The sequence below is a fragment of the Citrus sinensis genome, chromosome 9 (genome assembly GCF_022201045.2).
Source record: "Citrus sinensis cultivar Valencia sweet orange chromosome 9, DVS_A1.0, whole genome shotgun sequence".
Taxonomy (NCBI): domain Eukaryota; kingdom Viridiplantae; phylum Streptophyta; class Magnoliopsida; order Sapindales; family Rutaceae; genus Citrus; species Citrus sinensis.
In genome coordinates, this window is record NC_068564.1 from 20,145,142 (window position 1) to 20,164,503 (window position 19,362).

The 19,362-nt window shown below is 33.9% G+C and overlaps 3 protein-coding genes across 3 annotated transcripts; 1 reads left to right on the forward strand and 2 right to left on the reverse strand.

The window, feature by feature from the left end:
* Window positions 1–2,249: 2,249 nt before the first annotated feature.
* On the forward strand, window positions 2,250–6,644 carry LOC107178218 (UPF0481 protein At3g47200-like). Its single transcript, XM_052434069.1, has 2 exons — window positions 2,250–2,414; window positions 4,817–6,644. Exons 1-2 carry the CDS (start codon window positions 2,250–2,252, stop codon window positions 6,071–6,073), a joined length of 1,422 nt encoding a protein of 473 aa, XP_052290029.1. The 3' UTR covers window positions 6,074–6,644.
* A 255-nt stretch (window positions 6,645–6,899) lies between these two features.
* LOC102610207 (probable voltage-gated potassium channel subunit beta) lies at window positions 6,900–10,209 on the reverse strand. Its single transcript, XM_006487536.4, has 5 exons — window positions 9,732–10,209; window positions 9,441–9,636; window positions 8,590–8,733; window positions 7,685–7,849; window positions 6,900–7,224 (listed from the first exon to the last, which is right to left on the reverse strand). Exons 1-5 carry the CDS (start codon window positions 10,097–10,099, stop codon window positions 7,111–7,113), a joined length of 987 nt encoding a protein of 328 aa, XP_006487599.2. The 5' UTR covers window positions 10,100–10,209; the 3' UTR covers window positions 6,900–7,110.
* A 1,388-nt stretch (window positions 10,210–11,597) lies between these two features.
* LOC102609903 (purple acid phosphatase 23) lies at window positions 11,598–16,555 on the reverse strand. The gene is made up of 8 exons (XM_006487535.4): window positions 16,025–16,555; window positions 15,729–15,920; window positions 14,744–15,080; window positions 13,309–13,526; window positions 12,971–13,161; window positions 12,391–12,672; window positions 11,965–12,093; window positions 11,598–11,820 (listed from the first exon to the last, which is right to left on the reverse strand). Exons 1-8 carry the CDS (start codon window positions 16,314–16,316, stop codon window positions 11,719–11,721), a joined length of 1,743 nt encoding a protein of 580 aa, XP_006487598.2. The 5' UTR covers window positions 16,317–16,555; the 3' UTR covers window positions 11,598–11,718.
* Window positions 16,556–19,362: the final 2,807 nt, after the last annotated feature.

Below are 19,362 nucleotides of genomic sequence, written 5' to 3' on the forward strand. Positions count from 1 at the left end.
GGGAGCATTGGAAGACACATTGATTGATGTATAACAAAAGTTAAAAGAGTGTAGACTTAGCCAAAGAAGTAACAGGAAGCTAAGAGTGCTAATAATGTTGATCAAATAATAATTTTAGCAATAAAGGAAGACCAACGATGCTAAGGAAACAATTAGCTCTATTAAAAATACCAAAGCTACTCTACCCTCCGACTTCAGACGATTCATATGAAGAGAAAATAAAAGACGAACGATAGAATGCATCAGGATCAGTAGCAATTGGTCCTCACCAACACAGAAAAGATCACTTATCGGCCTTTAAAGAGCAGAAAATCAGCTATCTTCAAACGCCTATAAAATGACCATGTATATCTTACCTAGACTATATCAGGGGCATAGGGGCACTGGAAGAAAGAGCTCGAAATTGTTATGGAGGATCCATAAATTTAGGCAAAGATGAGTTTGTGCAAATGATGCTTTTCGATGGTTGTTACATTGTAGAGGTTATTCGCAAGTTTGGGTTGCCGTGTTTGAGAGGAGATGATGACCCCATTTTTAAGCTAGGTTGGATGATACCTATCATATATAGCACAAGATATGATTTTAATTGAGAATAACTAATAATTCATTGAATTAATTATGTCATATCTATTGATTGAGATAATTTGTAGATTCCAAATAATTTAGATGAAACAATGAAGCAAGCCATGAGATCAAATAAACCAAATAAAGATTAATTACATAAGACTTTTATTCTTCAAATTCACAACTCCAAGTAATCAAAAACCGAAGGGATCAGTACATTGTCAAGAAAGATGCGACCCCTCTGACGGCTGAAAATAAAATTCTTATCCATTAATTTAATTTAAATTCCTAAAAATAAGCATAGGCACTTGAAAAATAGAAATTTGATAAGCTCAATAGTAAATACTTGTCCAAATTTATTTATATTGGTCCCAACCCCATTTTAGGATTTCGAAATTGAGTCATGTAAATGGAAATTTAGTAATATCAATGATAAAATTTATTTGGATAAAAAAATTTTAAAGATAAATATGTGCTTATTTTATCAAATTAATTGGGTCTGGTTATAAAAATTTTATTTCAGAAATAAGATCTAATAGAAATTTTATTTAAAAAGTGACTAAATTTAATTTTAAAAATTGAATCAATGTTATATTTAATAGCCCAAAAATGCCAAGCCAATGGACAAAAAGAAGAACAAGGAAGAGAAAGAAGGAAGATGGACATTGACTTGAAGCCCAATAGATAATAGGCTTGAAGATCAAGTTAAATTTTCCTTAGAGAAACCATGAATTGAGATTGTTCAATTACTTTAATTTATATGTTATGTTTAGATAATAACATGCTATGACAACATATCATATAGAATATGTAGTGCCACTCTCTGCATCTCAATACATGGCATAGATTATGAATCAAAATATATATTGTTTGATATTTGCATGTGCTGAATAATATTAGATTTTACCTAGATAATATTATTTAAGGAAGCATGCAACTATAATTAACAATATAGGATAAATGCAACTATAATTAAACAATATACAATAATCTGTATATTGTTCCAAAAAAACAAAACAACTTTAAATTATTGAGTGGGAGAGGGAAAAGAATCATAATATAATAAATTATGGCCATTACTTATGGATCATCACAATACTCTGCCCTTGAACTCTGCCGGTCATGGGACTAAAATATGATCAAATTCTGGTTTTGATATCCCATAAATAAATTAGAGTATCACTGTCTATTGTCAATTTTTATAATATCTATTAATCGAGATATAATTTGAATTGAGAATGGTTAATGTTTATTTGCGTATGTGTCTTGGTCTTTTATTTTGAATATTTGACTGGTCTATTATTTATTATTTATGTTTATTTGAGAATGAATCAGCAGTCCACCCTAAGAAATGAGATAAATATATATGAAGTGAAACCCTGAGCTCAATAATTCTTTCAACATCAAACTTATCTAAAACCCGTATCCTATTCTCTTGAATTAAGGAAAATGAGCAAGACAGCCTTAAAAATCCCGTGCATAGTGATTCAGAGATTTAAGTTACTGAATGTGAAAAATTATGGTTATACCCAAATTAAAGAAATCACTTGATTGATGAGAAGGTGGGGGAGGCTTACCATAATCTGCATGAAAGTTTCTTATTTATATAATTTTTTGGCATCAAATCGGTTTGAACATTTTAATTTAATAGTACCTGTGTCGATGAATGGCAGATCTTCGGAAATATGGCAAAAGATAGGAAGACTGGTACAAATAATAGTGACTGGAGCTTCATTTGTTCTGCCACAGAGATCAAAGAGGCTGGAATCAAGTTCCAGAAGATTGAGGTCCCTAGGGCTGGTTCCTTTTTGACAATCTCTGAAACGGCAGAGGCATTTTCTCAGGATCACGTTCCAGAAGATTGAGGTCCCTAAGTTCATACTGCAATCAAGTTCCAGAAGATTGAGGTACCCAAGTTGAGGCACAATTATTTCAACGCCTGTCAATGATTGCAAAATTCTTAAATTTCTTGTTTAATTTTTCAATTTATATATGCTTTTGTAAAAGTTAGCAACGACAGTGGTTGACCGTGTCTGAAACGATAAGCAGTAGCTGGTTTTTATAAATTATGCTCATATAATATATTTTCTTCTGGTAGCTAGAGAGATAGATGCTTAATTGCTTATGAAGGCTTTGTGATGATCAAGTGATTGCCAACATTTTTCAATGCTACTGTTCTGTGTGTACATTTTGGATTCGCATTTTGAAGCAGGGAATCCTCATAATCAGTTGTTTACTTCAAATTGTAATGGATAGAGTGAAATAGGGTTGGCAAAATCCGGATCCAGATGAAGGTTTCTAAATCCGGATGCGGGTAATATCCGCAACGGATGTGAGTGAATATTTTGGATATCCATATCTGCAAAATTAAAATTTAATAATTTAATAAATAATTTAAAAATTCAATAATTTACCTAATAATATAAAAAAATACAATTATAATTCAACAATTAATAAATCAACATGAATAACATACAATAATCTCATAAATCTACAAATAAAATTTAATTTTTTATTTTTTATTTCATTTCTAATATATATTTTTAATTTAAAATAAAATTCAATCATTTACCTAATAATATCAAATAAAATTCAATCATAATCCAGCAATTAATAATTCAACATGAATAAGATACAACAAAATCATAAATCCACAAATAAAATTTTTTTTTTAATTTTTTAATTTTTAATATATAATTTTAATTTTAATTTTAATTTAAAATAAAATTCAATAATTAACCAAATAATATCAAATAAAATTCAATCATAATCCAACAATTAATAATTCAACATGAATAATATACAACAACATCATAAATCCACAAATAAAATTTATTTTTTTAATTTTTCATGTAATATTTAATATATTTTTTAATTTAAAATAAAATTTATTCATATCTGGATATCCGGTTTTTCGGATGCACTTGCATCAGAATTCGAATCTAAATCCATGTGGATCGTAAATTTATAGATGCATATTTAAAAAAGCGGATCCAAATGTAATTGTCATCCCTAGAGTAAAAGTCTTATTCCATGGGCTCCACTCTTTTTTGAGTGGGGAGTGGAATTCCCCCTTTGTGAGGGAGGTGGGAGTCTCATTTCAACTCTTTCTAATTCCAAAAATACTCTTAACAAATCTCAAAAATAGGATCTCATCATATAAATAGGCAAAAAACTTTTAGTTTAAATAAAAAATTAATAAAAATTTTATTATTATTTTATATAACTAAAATTAATAATAAAATAAATAGATTATTGTACAAATATATTTTCATATTCATTTTCTAATTAAAAATTACATATTATTTATGTAAGGATAAAACTATAATTTGTAATAATTCAATTCCAATCTAAGACAAAATAAATGCATAATTGAAAATCCGATTGGCAATCCACATTCTTATCATACTCTCACTCTTACTCCACATCCATAATTTAAGGATTCACACCCTAATTTGATAAGTAAACATAACATTAGTTTCTACTAATCCCATATATTCTACGATGTGAATGATTGCATGGGTGATGATCAAGTGATTGCCAAAATTCTCATCAGCTCGAGTTGCTTGCTAGCTCAGAATAATTCTTAATTGACACGAAATGCGTGATTGGGCATAAAAAGTTGACTCTAGGATATAAATTAAGAGCAATACTTGTGAAACTAATATAAAATAAAATAAAAAAATCATTCTTTTAATAATATAAAAGAGTTCGCAGTGGTAGAAACATTTTCGAGGAAATTTCCACGATCAATACATCATTCATTTAACTCTAAGACTTGTATACCATAAAGATGAGGTCTCCTTGTGTATCATTGGTCAACATTCTATTCATCAATCTCCATCGAAAATCAAGAACTAGTTGGGCAAGCAAAGGTTGCATTCAATCAAGTAAGTTCGATTAAACATCAATCATAAATCGACCTTTCATTTGATATCTCATTGATCTGCCCCAGGAATTTTGCATAGTCTTTTGTTCAATTTTATGCCGAATTAAAGACTAAGCCATATTGAAAATCAAGATCCTAGATCAACAGGTCTGTGGATGCTGCATGAGTTTTGTAATGCACTTAGCTCTCCAAAAATTTACAATCATGTTCAATGCTAAATAAGCTTTGAGAAATGGCAATCTGACCACCCTGTATATAACTTGTTGGCATCAGCAGGGGGACCTGTATAATTTCTAAAGAGGAAATGATGGCTGCTGCTCCAGCTGACCTGGTACTTGATCGTGTTGGGGAAAGGCTTCGTAGTCTACCTCCTACACCATCTCAGATTCTCAGTTCAGCATTTTCAGGGTGCCTAATCAACTACGTAAGATAAATGCAACAGCTTATGAACCAGAAATGCTAGCTATCGGCCCTTACCATCGCGGTAAAGATCACTTGATGGCCTTTGAAGAGCACAAAACGCGCTATCTTCAAAACCTTCTTCATCGTAGAGGTTTAAACAGAAGTCTGTCAGACTATGTAATGACTATGAGGGCATTGGAAGAAAAAGCTCGAAAATGTTATGCAGGATACATAAGCTTGGACAAAGAAGAGTTTTTGGAAATGATGCTTCTTGATGGTTGCTTCATTGTTGAGGTTATTCGCAAGAATTTGAGGAAGGAATTGAGAGAAGATAATGATCCTATCTTTAAACTGGGTTGGATGCTGCCTTGCATAGCGCGAGATATGTTTCTTGTTGAGAATCAGCTTCCGTTTTTTGTTCTTTGGGAGCTGTTTAGCATGACTGAGGTGACTAAAAATAATCAAGCAAATTACAGCTTCTTTTACATGATTCTGTATTTCTTTTATGGGATACTTCCAGGGAAAGGCTATCCAAGAGTTGATGTATATCCCATAGAAGAGATCAAACATCTGGTCGGTTTCATACACAATAATTGGCTTCCTTCACCTACGGGAATAGACGCATTCAAGATTAATGCTTCGAAAAATAGCGAATGGAAGTTCATTTGTTGTGCCACAGAGATACAAGAAGCTGGAGTCAAGTTTCAGAAGGTTGAGGATGGTTTGCTGTTTGATATAAAATTTGACAATGGAGTGATGAAGATCCCCACCTTGGCAATCGGAGACACAACAGAAGCTGTCCTTCGGAATCTCATTGCATACGAGCAGTTTTCCCATGACCAAAATTCAAAGCATATATTGGATTATGTCAAATTCCTAGATTGCCTCATCAACTCTTCTAAAGATGCTGAATTACTACGTCGCTGTGGAATTATTGATAACTGGTTAGGAGATGATGAAGTGATTGCAGGCCTAATAAGCAGGCTTGGTGATGCTGTTGTACTCAGTGACCAGTTCTATTACTCTGAGGTATTCAACAAAGTGAACTTGCATTGCAGTAGGCGTGTTAATAAATGGAAGGCAAAGCTGAGACACAATTATTTCAACACTCCATGGGCAATCATCTCCTTCCTTGCTGCTGCTGTCCTGCTTCTTCTGACTTTGCTGCAAGCTCTGTTTGCTGTTCTTTCTTATTTTCAACAAACACAGAGTATCTAAAGAAGTATAGTGATTGTGGTCATTGAGACAAGTATTGTTCTGGTTGTCAGTGCCTGTTTTTTGCAGGCTGTTGAAATGCTCCAGAGCAAACCCCACACGTTTACCTATAACTAGTAACTCAAAGAAAGAGGGTGCTGTTGAGACTTTGAGTAAGAAATTTCATCATGATGCAAGTCCTAGTCGAACTCTCACCACGAACAGACAGTGCCTAGGTTCGCCTGGCAAGAGACGAATGACTCGGACTCACTCAAAAAGTATCACTACATCACTCGCTCAACAATGCACGTCACACAATAGTAATTCTATGACATACGAGTCTTTACATTCAACCAAGAAAGTTTTAACCAGAGCTAGCATATTCGGCTGGTGACAATGCTCGTTTCTAAACAGCTGCCAAAAACCATATTAGCAGAAGTTTTGCAAGTCCATGCCACTGAGGGCTCATAATCCCGACATAAGATTACTCAATCGCTTTAGTACGGAAAACCCAGATCCATCTTAGCATTGGTGTACAGCATAAGCCAAATGTGCATCTAACCATTTGTTTATGCAATTATATGAAAAAACTACATTTCGTTCTTCAATTGCTTTTTTTCATTTTCCTTTTCTTTTGCGATGAAAAAAATAAAATAAGTAAGACATGCATACGTCAGTTGAGAACAATTGACATAGAAAGCATAGTCACTGAAGGGATCCCAAGGCAGAACTTGAAAAACCTTCATTATCTACCAAATAATATCCAAGCTCGTAAAACATCCCATAATTGTGTGAAAAATATCTCACTCCAAAGCAATTTAAATCCACAAAACCACAAAATGATTGCCCATAAGAAATTCACCACCTTCACTAGTCCAATACCAAGAACAATAATTGTTTTCTTTTTCAAGTAAATATATCATATCTGAGTCTCTGAAGTACAGAGCTGAGAAACAATAACTAAAATATCAGACAAGCATAGTCACAACATGAATACACTGAAACAGCTAGGTATGTCGCACGCAGCAGAAGATGGAAAGGAGCTAATAAATCATCTCCGCCTACCGATACGACTCCGGACGCTTTGGCTTGCTTAGAACAGCAGCCTCAATCTTGTCCATCACTGACGGAGTCAGTAGTGGAATGACATCAATGGCTTTCATGTTCTCTTGAATCTGCATAGTGGAATGAAATGTTTCAGACATGAAGCACAGTACAGTGAAATCTTTTCAACGAAACTTTCCAAAAATAGTTATAAACAGGCTACGGGTTAAGCATGATATAGGGGCAGTGATCCAGACTTAAACCTATTTATTGCATGCCATGAGATCTACAGATTGTTTATAATTTTACACATTTATAAATCGTAAAAGGTCTGCCCAATTGAGCAGCTTCTGAACCTTATCTGGCGCTTCCATTTTCTTAACGGAATCAAAAACCTATTATTCCACTACAACCATTCAGAATTCCAACCAAGAGAAAACATTAATTTGGTTTTATAATTTGGCTCCATTAGAAAATGAGATCATCTTCTTTGTTCGGTCAAAAGGCCCTTTTACAGCATATCTGTTCAAAAATAAGATGGACTCCTGTTCAGGCAAACATTTTCCAAATTAGGACAAGTTTCAAACAAACCTGGGATTCCTTTGTGGCACCAGTTATAACTGAAGATACATTAGGATTTGAAGCACACCATGCAATTGCAAGTTGAGCTAAAGGCACGCCTAGTTCATCTGCAATTGGCTTCAGTCGGTTAACTTTATTCAGCACATCATCGACCAGTGATCGGCTAGCAAGATTCTACAAGGGATCGAAAATCAAACGAGGATCAGTGTCGATCTCAAAATGAGAGAAAATACAGAAGAGATTATAAAATTATGCTAATTAGATGCCTAAAAGGTATATGATTCACCAAAGATATGCAACTTGGCAATAAGCACAAGTGAGTCTGACGAAGACATACTTCTTGATAATTAAGTAAACACCTAAAAAAGAACTTGAAGGAGTTCCATAGATTTATTCATTGTAATTATCGCAAGTTCAAATCATCCAGATACTCAAAAATAATATACCGAGGACAAATCTGAGGTGACAGTCATATAATGCCCAACAAAAGCACCTAATTCATTCCATGCTAAATACATAACCTACGAACCACATATTAAATATTTTAATCAGTTTGTATATTTCAGAAAAAGAATACTATAGTACATGCATAGAGGTAACATCACTTGATGATCAGGAACCTTTTTCCATATTAATACAGGTTTTCGGGCAGACATTTTTACCAAGCGAAGATATAGCCATGCTTACTTAGTGGTGCTAGAATCCTAGAGGTTGAAGCGATAAACCACAGAAAGGAACTGAACTAACAAAGCTACAACTAATAACAAGTTGTTAACAATAAAGATAGACGACATATTGGTAATAACAAAAAGAAGAAGTCAAAATTTTTAATAAGCTAGTTAGTAATCAATGTCAATAAGGACATAAAACAATGCAAAATATAATCAGAGGTGTCTTATAACAAATTAACCTACCTTGTAATTTTCCAAAGCAAACCGACTGTCAGGTGGTATAGATCCCTTGTTATATTTTCCAGTGAGGACTCCAGATGCAAGTGGACTCCATGTGGTAAGACCTATGCCATAATTGGAGTATAAAGGGAGGTACTCAGCTTCAACCTGCACCCATACAACAATCAATAAGATCATAACGAAAGGCGCAAAATAAATTCATCATCCCTTTTAAGCTACAAATTGAAAAGCCGTTTAACAGGTTTATACAAGCACTGCAAGCTCAAAGCATGCAGAGCAGATCAAGGAACCACTGTAGGACGCAAAGCCTTTCAATATTCCAAGATTTCCTTCAGAAAATGGAAAGCATATTAAAAGGGTACATAAACGCACAAAAGAGTTCAGTCATAACCTATTTGGCTACTCATAAGGACAACCATCTTAAGAAAGTGGGCAAACAAATTACCTTCTTTATTTTACTAGGAAAGTGTGCAAAAAAGGTCCCCAAATCCCAACAGGATTAAAGGACTTTCCAAAAAGTATGACTCAACTCAAGCTACAATAGTAAATGTGTGTATGGTTTGATTATTCAGATTATTTGGGATATTTTCGCCGGTCCAACCATAAACAGGTATCAGGTTGTTATCAAATACCTCTACATAAAGCATGTTTGAAAATTATGAATTTAGCATGTAATAAAGTCATTGCCCATTACCCTTCCCACTTCAACGTATATTTCTCCCTATTTTCACGTTTTCACCATCGAATTTCAACGGGTCTACATCAGTATCAAATTTGTAACAAGGAAAACACAACAACAACAACCACAAAATCTACAAAAACACAACAACAATGATAAAGAACTAATACGAAACCTTGTGCCTAGACAACATGTTATACTCTGGTTGCTCAACAATGGGGCCCACCAAATCCAAGCGCTCAGCAATCCCCCAAGCCTCGGTGATCTGCTGCGCCGACCACTCACTTGTTCCCCAGTAAAACGCCCACCCCTTATCAATCACATAATTCATCGCCCTCACCGTCTCCTCTATCGGTGTCGACGTGTCCGGCCTAATAATTAACAAAAATTATCAAATCATCTCAAAATTCTTCAAATTTTTCTCTTTTTTTTGGTTTTCGTAGGAAAAAAATTAAATTAAACTTACCTGTGACAATAAATAACGTCGACGTAATCCATGTCGAGGCGTTTCAAGGAAGCTTTGGTGCCCTCGACAATGTGTTTTCTGGAGAGGCCTTTATCGTTGGGGCCCTGGCCGCCCCAAAAGATCTTGGTGGAAACGACGATGTCGGATCGCTTCCACCCGAGCTCGCGAATGGCCTGACCCATGATCTCTTCCGCGCGGCCGTTGGCGTAGACCTCGGCATTGTCGAAGAAGTTGACGCCGTGGTCGCGGCAGCATTGCAAGAGCGACTTCGCCTCCTTCACGTCCAGCTGGTTCCCGAAGCTGACCCACGCTCCGTACGAGAGCTGGCTCACTCTCAGCCCCGATCTCCCCAAGTGCTTGTACTGCATTTTGTAATTTTGCTTTTTTAACCTTTTTGTTGTCTGTTTTTTGGCCTGTTGGGCAACTGTACGAGAAAATCTGGAAACTGACTGAGAGAGTGATAGGGAATGTGATTTTAAAGGAAATGTGTCATTGTGTTTGGTCTTAAAATAAGGCACGCGTGTACTATTGTCATCGTCATTTTTTATTTTTATATTTTTAGTAAATTTTGAATTATCTTAGTAAATTGATTATTTTTAAATTACTTAAGTAAATTGATAAATTTATTTTATTTTTTCATAAAAATCAGTTAAGTTGAAGTCTTAAAAATAAAAAATAATTTATAAATATAAGAGAATAATTTAAAATTAATCCTCTATTTTATTTTATTTTTAAAACCCGAGAACAACTTCAAGTGCTCTCAATGCTTTTTGAGCTTACGTATACTTAATTTACATGAATTAGAGTATCAAACAAATCAAATATAGTTGCCAGAGACAAAGGACTAGAGCTGGTGTTAGAGTCAAGATTTTTTTTGTAATGTTGTGATCAATAGTTATTAAATGAAAAATGATATGTAATGAAATCTTAATTATATATTTTTACAAATGTATGTATAAAAGAAGATTATAAATAATTTAATAATAATAGAATAAGTTTACCTCATCTTTTGAAAATTTAAATTTTACTTCTTTTTTTATATTAAGATTCGTTTTCATCTCTTCTAATTTATATATATATATAGGGTGTTTTTCCAATCAGGGATCTCTGACTTTAATAAAGTCAAGGATTAGCTAAAAGACAAAATACAGTGCATTAGAATATGTGTTTATTTTATCTTTTAGGGATCCCTGATTAGAAAACTACTATATATATATTTCCTTTAAGAGTATAATGGCCACTTCATTCGTGAAGTGTCTATGATAATTAAGAACTGTGCCATTCTTATATTTAAATTAATAATATACGAATTACGAAATACAAATTCACTACCCATACCATAATCTTATACTCACAATTTTAAACAATTGAATTAATGGGTTGGGTGAATCGATTTGTGATACCGTAGTCTTGGCCCACAAATCAACTTTTATCTAATGAAATATATAAAAAATATATATATATAAATCTGTGATAATGAAATTGCATTGTCGTGGAAGTTATGTAATTAGTATTTTGTAGATAAAATATTTAAACAATAAGTTGTAGAATATAGCTTTGAGGTGTCTTTGAAATCAAATTTTTCTTCTTAAAAACTTTTGAAAATGAATTATAAAATGCTTGTGAGTAGTAATGATTACACAGTAATAGAACCTCTACGTAAGCAGTGATGCAACCCACAATCCCATATTACTTTGCGTGATGGATTAGTCCAAGCTTAAAACAAATTACAAACGGAACAGCATTAGAGTCATCGTCACGTGGAAATATTTTAATTTATATTTTTAACTCATTTATTTTGGCTTATCTCACGCGAGAAAGATGCCAAATGCCAATGCTGCTTGGCTGACCTGGGATTCACACTCCTTTCAGAAACAACCAAGTCTTGTCATTCACATACCTTGTCTCTGTTATCAAACATATGCTAAACTACAAAGATGTGTTAAAAAGTGATGCTTAATGTTCAATTTGATCCCTAGAAAGCTTGTTATAATGATCTAGTAACAATGATAGCCATGATGAATAGCGAAAACGCCTGCATCCATTTAGCAGATGTGGCTGCGGTTTCATTTGTTTGCTGCCCTCTTTGCTGGGTATGGTTGTTTCCCCATCATGAAAAAGACAGAACAAAGATTAGCTACACTGGCAATTCACCAATAATGTTGCAATGATCATGAGTTGAGTTCATAACTACTGTGACTTAGTGGGAGTAGATGCAAGATTAGAAAATTACTTTGGCAGGTGGAGTATCGAAACACAATTCTGGTTGTCGCACGATATATATATGATCGCCACGGCTATCTTCCTTGTAATTATCCTGATTTCGGTGCCAAGTCCATAATGCATATGTTGAATTCACAACCTGTAGCAAACATATGATAAGTAGTCATAAAGAAGACACTGAGACGATCATATTGTAAAAGCAGAAAGATCATGTCAAATTTAAGTCATCATGCCGAAACATATACTGATATACAGAAATGTTAAATCGCATATTACAAATTGGGATATATGCTACCACGGTATCCTTTGACAAACTAGTAATGATCGATATTGAGGTTCATTGTTGCCTAAATCTGAAAGGAAACCAAGGATTTTACCAACCTAGTGGCTAATTGAAAATACAAATATCAGAACTGGTAGGAGTCCATGACCATACCTCAAGTATTCCATGACCAAAGCTGCTTTCTCTATATGCACTCCACTCTGGTTGCTTGCTCCAGCAAAACTTGCCTTTTGCAGGACCAGAAGTAAAGTTCAGATGACATACCCCACCGAATTCTGGTAAGTTTTCCCCGGCTGAGGGACACTTTCCAGGGTCATCTGCATGATCGACATCAACTTGCTCAATATTTCCACCATCTCCAACTGTTATGTAAACAGGCCCGCATGCATCCAATGTGTAATTATAAACTCTATTCATCCTCTCATAAGCGTGAACCTGCAAAGATGGATTCATATGTGTTAATTAATAGAAAACAAGAATATTTCTTGGGAATGTGCAAATTTTAGTAGTTTATACTCAAGAAGTGGAATCAACAAAAGAGGAAGCAATATAACCTAGCACTTTTATCAATGCGCCCATTTTGGACCCATTCTTCTATTGTGATGAATGCGTAGCAAAGTTTTCAATTTATTATGAGTAGCAATGCTTTACCTTGAGGTGAAACAAGACTAAAAAGTATAAAGAAACTCATTTGTATGCTTCAAAAAAATAAAAATAAAAATTTTTAACTTACATGACCAGAAAAAACAATATCGACACCATATTGATACAGAAGTGCTTCCATTTCTTGCCTCATGCATTCAAATTCTTGGTAGTGAGAAGAATAGCTATTATACCAAGGTGGATGCCATGCAGCTGCCAACCAAGGGGTCACAGTGCGGTCTAATTTATGTAGATCTTCCTTTAGCCAAGCATACTGAGCTCCTAGAATTAAAAATTAAAATAAAGACAATTACTTGCTGAGAAGAATCCAATATTAGAATTCGGATATGGATCCAGGCATTGCATAATAATCTGAAAAATTAAACATGTGGGAGTAGCTAACAATAATGTATAAATTGGTTTAGTTACCAGTGCTATTGTAATCAACATATGCTCCCAGCATGATAAAATGTACTCCCCCAGCATTAAAAGAGTAGTAGAAGTTACTGTTAGAGCCACTCTCCTCTGATGGAACAGCAAATCTGGTCAAATAAGATTTGAAAGTGATCCCAGCAACTTGAGGCTCAATTTCATGATTGCCTTCAATGACCATCATTGGAACTCTCGAGGTCAATGGCTCCATGAACCTGAACTTGCAATTCAACTGTGTTAATAATGAAAATTATACAGAATAACGTAAGTGGACGTATAGGCCCAACTTTAGATAAGGGCATCATACCCTATTCAAGTCAATAGTGTGCCCGGCAATATGCCAAGCAATAGAAGTACAAAGCCTGGGTTGATAGCTACAAAATAGACACAGGCATCTGTCCCAAGAAATGGTGAGAGAGGGGACATCAAATCTTAAGATTTCTAATTTTGTGAATAGAATAGCACTCTTTATGAATAAAATAAATGTGCCAATTCTTTCCATGCCTTGTTTAATTTTATTGTCATTAGTTGGAACTCAAGTCACCGGCTGCAAACTGACACTGATCAGGATCAGGTTATTATTATGAATCTGGGGATGTAATGGCCGATTTCAGTGCCAAAAAGCAACAATCAGACTGCAGCACAAATGCACAAGTCATGCAACTTATGAAACCAAAAAGAAAATCAGAGGTGGTGAAAAATTTTGAAAATTCAAAAACAATTCCATTACTCTTTACGGTTTTATGGATCATTGGTGAGAATTGATCCCAAAACCAGTATCATTGGTCCTTAACGCTGTTTAATCTATCCTAAGAAATCTGGCTTTGGATTGAATCTATAGCGGCAAGATCAATATGGACCAATGAATCACACAAAGAAATTGACCAAAATACAGCAATCAAACAGGGGAAACAGGATTACATTTACAAGGCATCATTGCCAGTATTCTGTAATCTGTATAATCAAGCAAGCATCCATATATATTTAGTTCTAATGTTACTCCTACTCAAGAGAGTCAAGTACAATCCTGTGAAGTCAGGCACAACAAATACTGATAAAGTCCAAGTTCTTAGAATAAAACCTACAAATCAATGAATGGTTGATTGGTATTCAAGAAAGATTTCTGTGAAACAAAACCAGAGAACATATGATGAGGGCACTAGAGAAGAATTCAAAAAGTTTCAACTTAGCTACTTCTAAACCAGAAAAATTGAGGGGAACTAATCATTAGACCCTTTCAAATAAGTTTATTCAACTCCAGAATGACTAAAAGTTTACCCACACTAAGTGAGAGGCTTACCGCTTGCCAAGATATATTCATCACTGGAAATGCATAGACCATGTAAGTAAATTTCAGTTCAAGCAACTGAATTTAAACAAAAAAAGATAAAATGCAAGACGTGAGAGTTTACCAAAACATATGAGAAATTACCTTCCCCAGCCATCCCAGCGGGGCTGATATGTCTCTCTAATAGGCGCATCTGGGAATGCACATGAGTAACAAGAAGCTGCTTTCCCACCAGTTGTGAGGTACTGATTTGCATAAGTTAAGTCTCCAACCATTAATATCAATGATGGATCATTCTGTATCAGATGATCAACAGTTGTTGAAGAATTGCTAGTGAGACCCAGATCTCCAATAACTGCTATTCGATGAGGATAAGAAGTTGGGCTAGGCAACGGCAAGGTTTCAAAGACATGCTCTGCACTCATAGCAGGAATTTTGCTGTCCCCACACTTGTAATAGTATTTTGTTCCAGGGTCAAGACCTACAAGTTAGTCAAAGAAATTAGTTCTTTCTGCCGATTTAATTATTGAATGAGATTGTGAGCTTCCACTAAAACTAAGGAATCCTCGAATATCACCGGTATTGAAGCTTTCCTGTTAGAGAGGCATTGAACTGCACTTGCTTGAACTCGTTTCGGGTTCACCAATGCTCATGCAGATACAGAACTCAGAGGTTCTAGAAGCAAAATGAACACAATATACTAGCGAGTCTTCAGGCCAACAAAAACTCTCTTTACAATCATTTTTCATGCTTTCTAATCTGTTGACTATTCATAGAGGACAGGTAAAATTTCTCTAATCAGTCTCCACCGTCAGCAGAGTTTGTCGTTACAAAGTAAACTTTCTCAGTAAAGCTAGATACTAATCAATAAAAATGAATGGTAGCAAACACAATCATCACCCGTGTCAATCCCATAACCATCTACCTAATCGAACTACCACTATCACCTCGTAAAGCATTCAAAAATAGCCAGTTAAGAATTTTATTCCAAGCTAGACATATTAATCTTTGAATTGTAATTCCTCAAGCAGCCAATAAAGGAGTAACAAATTGTGACAAATGACGATTGAACAAATATCCTAATGCCACATAAATTTGCCAATGTCAAAATTCACAATGCTATGCTTACCGTCAATCTTCACATGGTGAATGATGCCAGAGGTATAATTCAAAAGACCCTTAAACGGATACAATTGGCTATAAACAGTTGCATTTCCTCCCCTTTTACTAGTATATTTTCCACTTTGTTTCCCATACCAAACGTCGCTTGCAACAGTTGAAGGATCAAGAGGAGTCACATTAGAGCCAATCTGTGCATCCCCTGAACAAAACAAACCAACCCATTTCAACAAATCCATCAAACAACACAAAACACAAGAAAACAAATCAAACATCAAGAACATGTAAAGATATTAACAGTAGTACCAGAAACCCAAGAAACCCACATTGAAGTTGGTGAAGAGATTGCAAGAGCTATCTGTTCTGGGAAATTTGAAGTGACATTCTTCTTAAGCCTGGTGTGATTCATTGGCAGGTCATCACTTCCCCGACGCAACGAAGGATCAAAACGACGCGTTACGGGCTCAAATGGACCTTGTAAAGTTGTCGGTATTCGTTGCAGTGTGCCCCCCGCTACCACCAACACCACCTTTGTTGTTGTTGTTGTTGTTATCAAGAATATGGCCAAAAGAATCTTGAGTGCTTCACAGTTCCCCATGATCAATTTCAGTCAGAGACTTTATATCTCTCTTCTGTTTCTTTTGTTTATAAGTTGTTTGTTACTGCGGTTTCATGAATCATAATTCTTGAAAGAAAAGAAATTGCATTTGGTGTTCAGTCATTTGTAGCAGCTTTAGCTTTGGCATCTACGTAGGCAAAGGGAATATGCGTTTCGTTTGTAGTTTTGTGATCTATTCGCTGGAAAATGAACATTGTCATCGAATCTATCCATTAATAGTATTTCGGGTTTAATCATTTGAGAACGTATTGTTTGTAAAAAGGAATTTAGAGGTCAGAAGTACTAAAAATACATCACTTGAGTCCTCCCTATACATTGTAATCTATTTCAAAGTCAGAGTCGTCACAAATTTGACACTAAAAATGACTTTATATGAAGTATAGATCCTGGGATCATGCGCATACTTTATCAACAAAGCACCGAGAGCACCTATACTCTTTGTAAATGCAATGAATGTGTGTGTGACATATGTAAAAACAGTACAAGTGATGTATCTTAAAAATAATTTAATTTCTAACCGTCACTTATGTAATAAAAAAATAATAATTATTGTGTTCTTATTAACATTAAAAAGTCATGCTTTTTATTAGAAGGCCATGCACGTTATCACGTACACGAAATTTAAATTTAAACATCTTATATTATTCTGAGAAATTTTACCAGTTAAACTAACTAGCACCTATATGATAGAAAGAAACTTAAATGAAGTTTATAAATTTTTTTTTTTTTATAGCAGTGTTCAGATTTGAACAAAGCTTAAAAAAGCAATAATTGAAGTTAAAGAGTAAAATAGACTTTAAGCCACTAATGTAATATGTGGGATATAGGTGTCAACATAAAGGACTTAAGTGATGTAATTTTAGAACTCAGGGCATTTGAGTCCATTTCCACTAAAAAACAACGATTCAATTGATAAAATACCCAAATGATTTTCAATCATGTAGCCCGCCGTGGCCGCAATTTTGCCACCTCAGTTTCCAACGATTGCGCGTCAGCGTCAATATGTTGAAGTAGAAGCTTATTATTTATTGTTTTGAAAAAAAATGCTTATTATATATATTAAAATTTCCAACGCTTATGCAGAAAAGAAAAGAAAACATATTATTCTTATTACATGTTAGATTATATAATATGGTTGAAAAAGCTTTCAACGATTTCTCAATTTGCACGTATTTGGATGATTAAAATAAGCGTAGTTTGGCGATATTGTAATTTTAAAAATAATTTATATTAATTGTGCTGTAAAATCTGTTTTTAGAATCTATTTTTACTTAAATATTTAGTAAAATCTATGTTTAGAAATACTGTGAATTTTAAAATCAATCGTATATATTCTGTAAATTTTATTATTAAACCATTGTAAAAATATAACTAAGTAAATTGAACATAATGTTAAATTAAATTTATTTATACATTTATAAACATGTATATCAAATATTTTTTTTGTGTATATATAATAATTGATAACAAAAATAAATATAATTCTATTTTTTTAGTTTGCTATCTCAATATAATTTGTAATAGTTTTAATCTTTTTAAAGTTAATGATTTTATTTCATTTTATTTCCTAATTAATAAAGATAATTTTAAATTTTTAAAATATATATGAAGATTTATATGAAATTATATTAAGTACAAAATTAATTCTTAAAGTCAGATTTTGAAAAATAATTTCTTCTTTACTTTTCAAAATCTGCTATAGGATAGAGTGATTTTACCAAAAATAATTTCTAAAAAAATACACCAAACATCAAAATTAATTTTTAATTTTCAAAATCACCCTTAATCCTCTTAAAAACAATTTTAAACGGGCCTAATAATCCATCATAATTTTTATTTTTTTATTTTTATTCTTTTTGGAGAATAACCACATATCATACACTAGATTTGATGCTCACCTAACTAAAAACTCATCATAGTTTTTTTTTTTTTTCAGAATAACCACCCGTCATATACTAGATTTGACGCTCACCCATTCACTTAGACTTAAAATGGCCAAAAATGCTGTATTTTACTTTTGTAATTTCTAAGCTTGGACTGGCCCAACCAAAAATCTATTCGGTCCAATTGAATTTGGATTAAAAGCACATTGGGCCAGTTGATTAAATTTTCCGCAAATAATAATTAAGAAGTAATAGTTAGTCTGGAAAAAGGTTAGCAACCCAAAATAACTGGAAAATAAATGCTAATTTTTCTCTCCACTTAATAATTTTGGGGAGTTTGATTTGATTCATCATAATGTATATTCTTATGAGGGGATCCAGTTATGTTGCATCATGGGTTTGATACCCCACTCCTTTGTCTTATAGCGAATGAGCCTTTAGATTGGAAAGGAAAATATTTAACGGCCGAGATTTAATATTTAGAAAACTGGTTACCGGCTGAAGACGTAACACTTGTAAATCGAAAACAAAAAATAACACTCACGTGTAAGCATCATCTGCAATTCTTCCCACGAATGAAGTTTTGCAGGTGATGGTCGTCGGCATTGTTGTCTTGAAACTATTTTCGGAAAGCTGTGATGGAGTATTGAATATTTATTAGTTAGGTTTTATTATAGTAAAACAAGGTATTCACTTATAGGGTCAGTATTTGCAAAGAATATAGGGTTTTTATCTACAGAATTGGGGATTTATTTGCTGATTAAGTTAGGTTGTGAGATTAACCATTGTCGTCAGTTCTAGGCAATTGGGTTGGTATCCAACAGTGGAATACAACCATTTGAGTTGTGGCGAAGTAAAGTGAGCAAAGATATACCGTGCAAAGTCTGTGTATATCATATAGTTGCAATTTGGTATCAATTAGCGCTTACCGAGTGCCTTCCTGCGGCGTTGAGGTATGTGTCGATGATGGAAATTCATTTTTCGCTTTAAATTTGTGTCCATGTGCATAATTATTTGATTGTGGTTGACTAGGTAGGCATGAAGAAGTGTAAATGGGCATAGGACGTTAGGCTTGGTTGCAAAATAGAAATTGGCAGAAAGAAGTAGAAAATGGCAACATATTATATGTTGAATTCAGTTGA

Excerpts from the sequence above, each read along its gene's own strand:
- LOC107178218 (XM_052434069.1), top strand. The coding sequence starts at position 2,250 with ATGGCAAAAGATAGGAAGACTGGTACAAATAATAGTGACTGGAGCTTC. Across the intron at positions 2,415-4,816 it reads AGGCATTTTCTCAGGATCAC|TCTACCTCCTACACCATCTC; the intron begins GTTCCAGAAGAT and ends AAGGCTTCGTAG.
- LOC102609903 (XM_006487535.4), bottom strand. The coding sequence starts at position 16,316 with ATGGGGAACTGTGAAGCACTCAAGATTCTTTTGGCCATATTCTTGATA. Across the intron at positions 15,081-15,728 it reads TCACCATGTGAAGATTGACG|GTCTTGACCCTGGAACAAAA; the intron begins GTAAGCATAGCA and ends ACTAACTTGTAG. Across the intron at positions 12,673-12,970 it reads ATATTGTTTTTTCTGGTCAT|GTTCACGCTTATGAGAGGAT; the intron begins GTAAGTTAAAAA and ends CCATCTTTGCAG.
- LOC102610207 (XM_006487536.4), bottom strand. The coding sequence starts at position 10,099 with ATGCAGTACAAGCACTTGGGGAGATCGGGGCTGAGAGTGAGCCAGCTC. Across the intron at positions 8,734-9,440 it reads ACATGTTGTCTAGGCACAAG|GTTGAAGCTGAGTACCTCCC; the intron begins GTTTCGTATTAG and ends GTATGGGTGCAG. Across the intron at positions 7,225-7,684 it reads GTGCCACAAAGGAATCCCAG|ATTCAAGAGAACATGAAAGC; the intron begins GTTTGTTTGAAA and ends TCCACTATGCAG.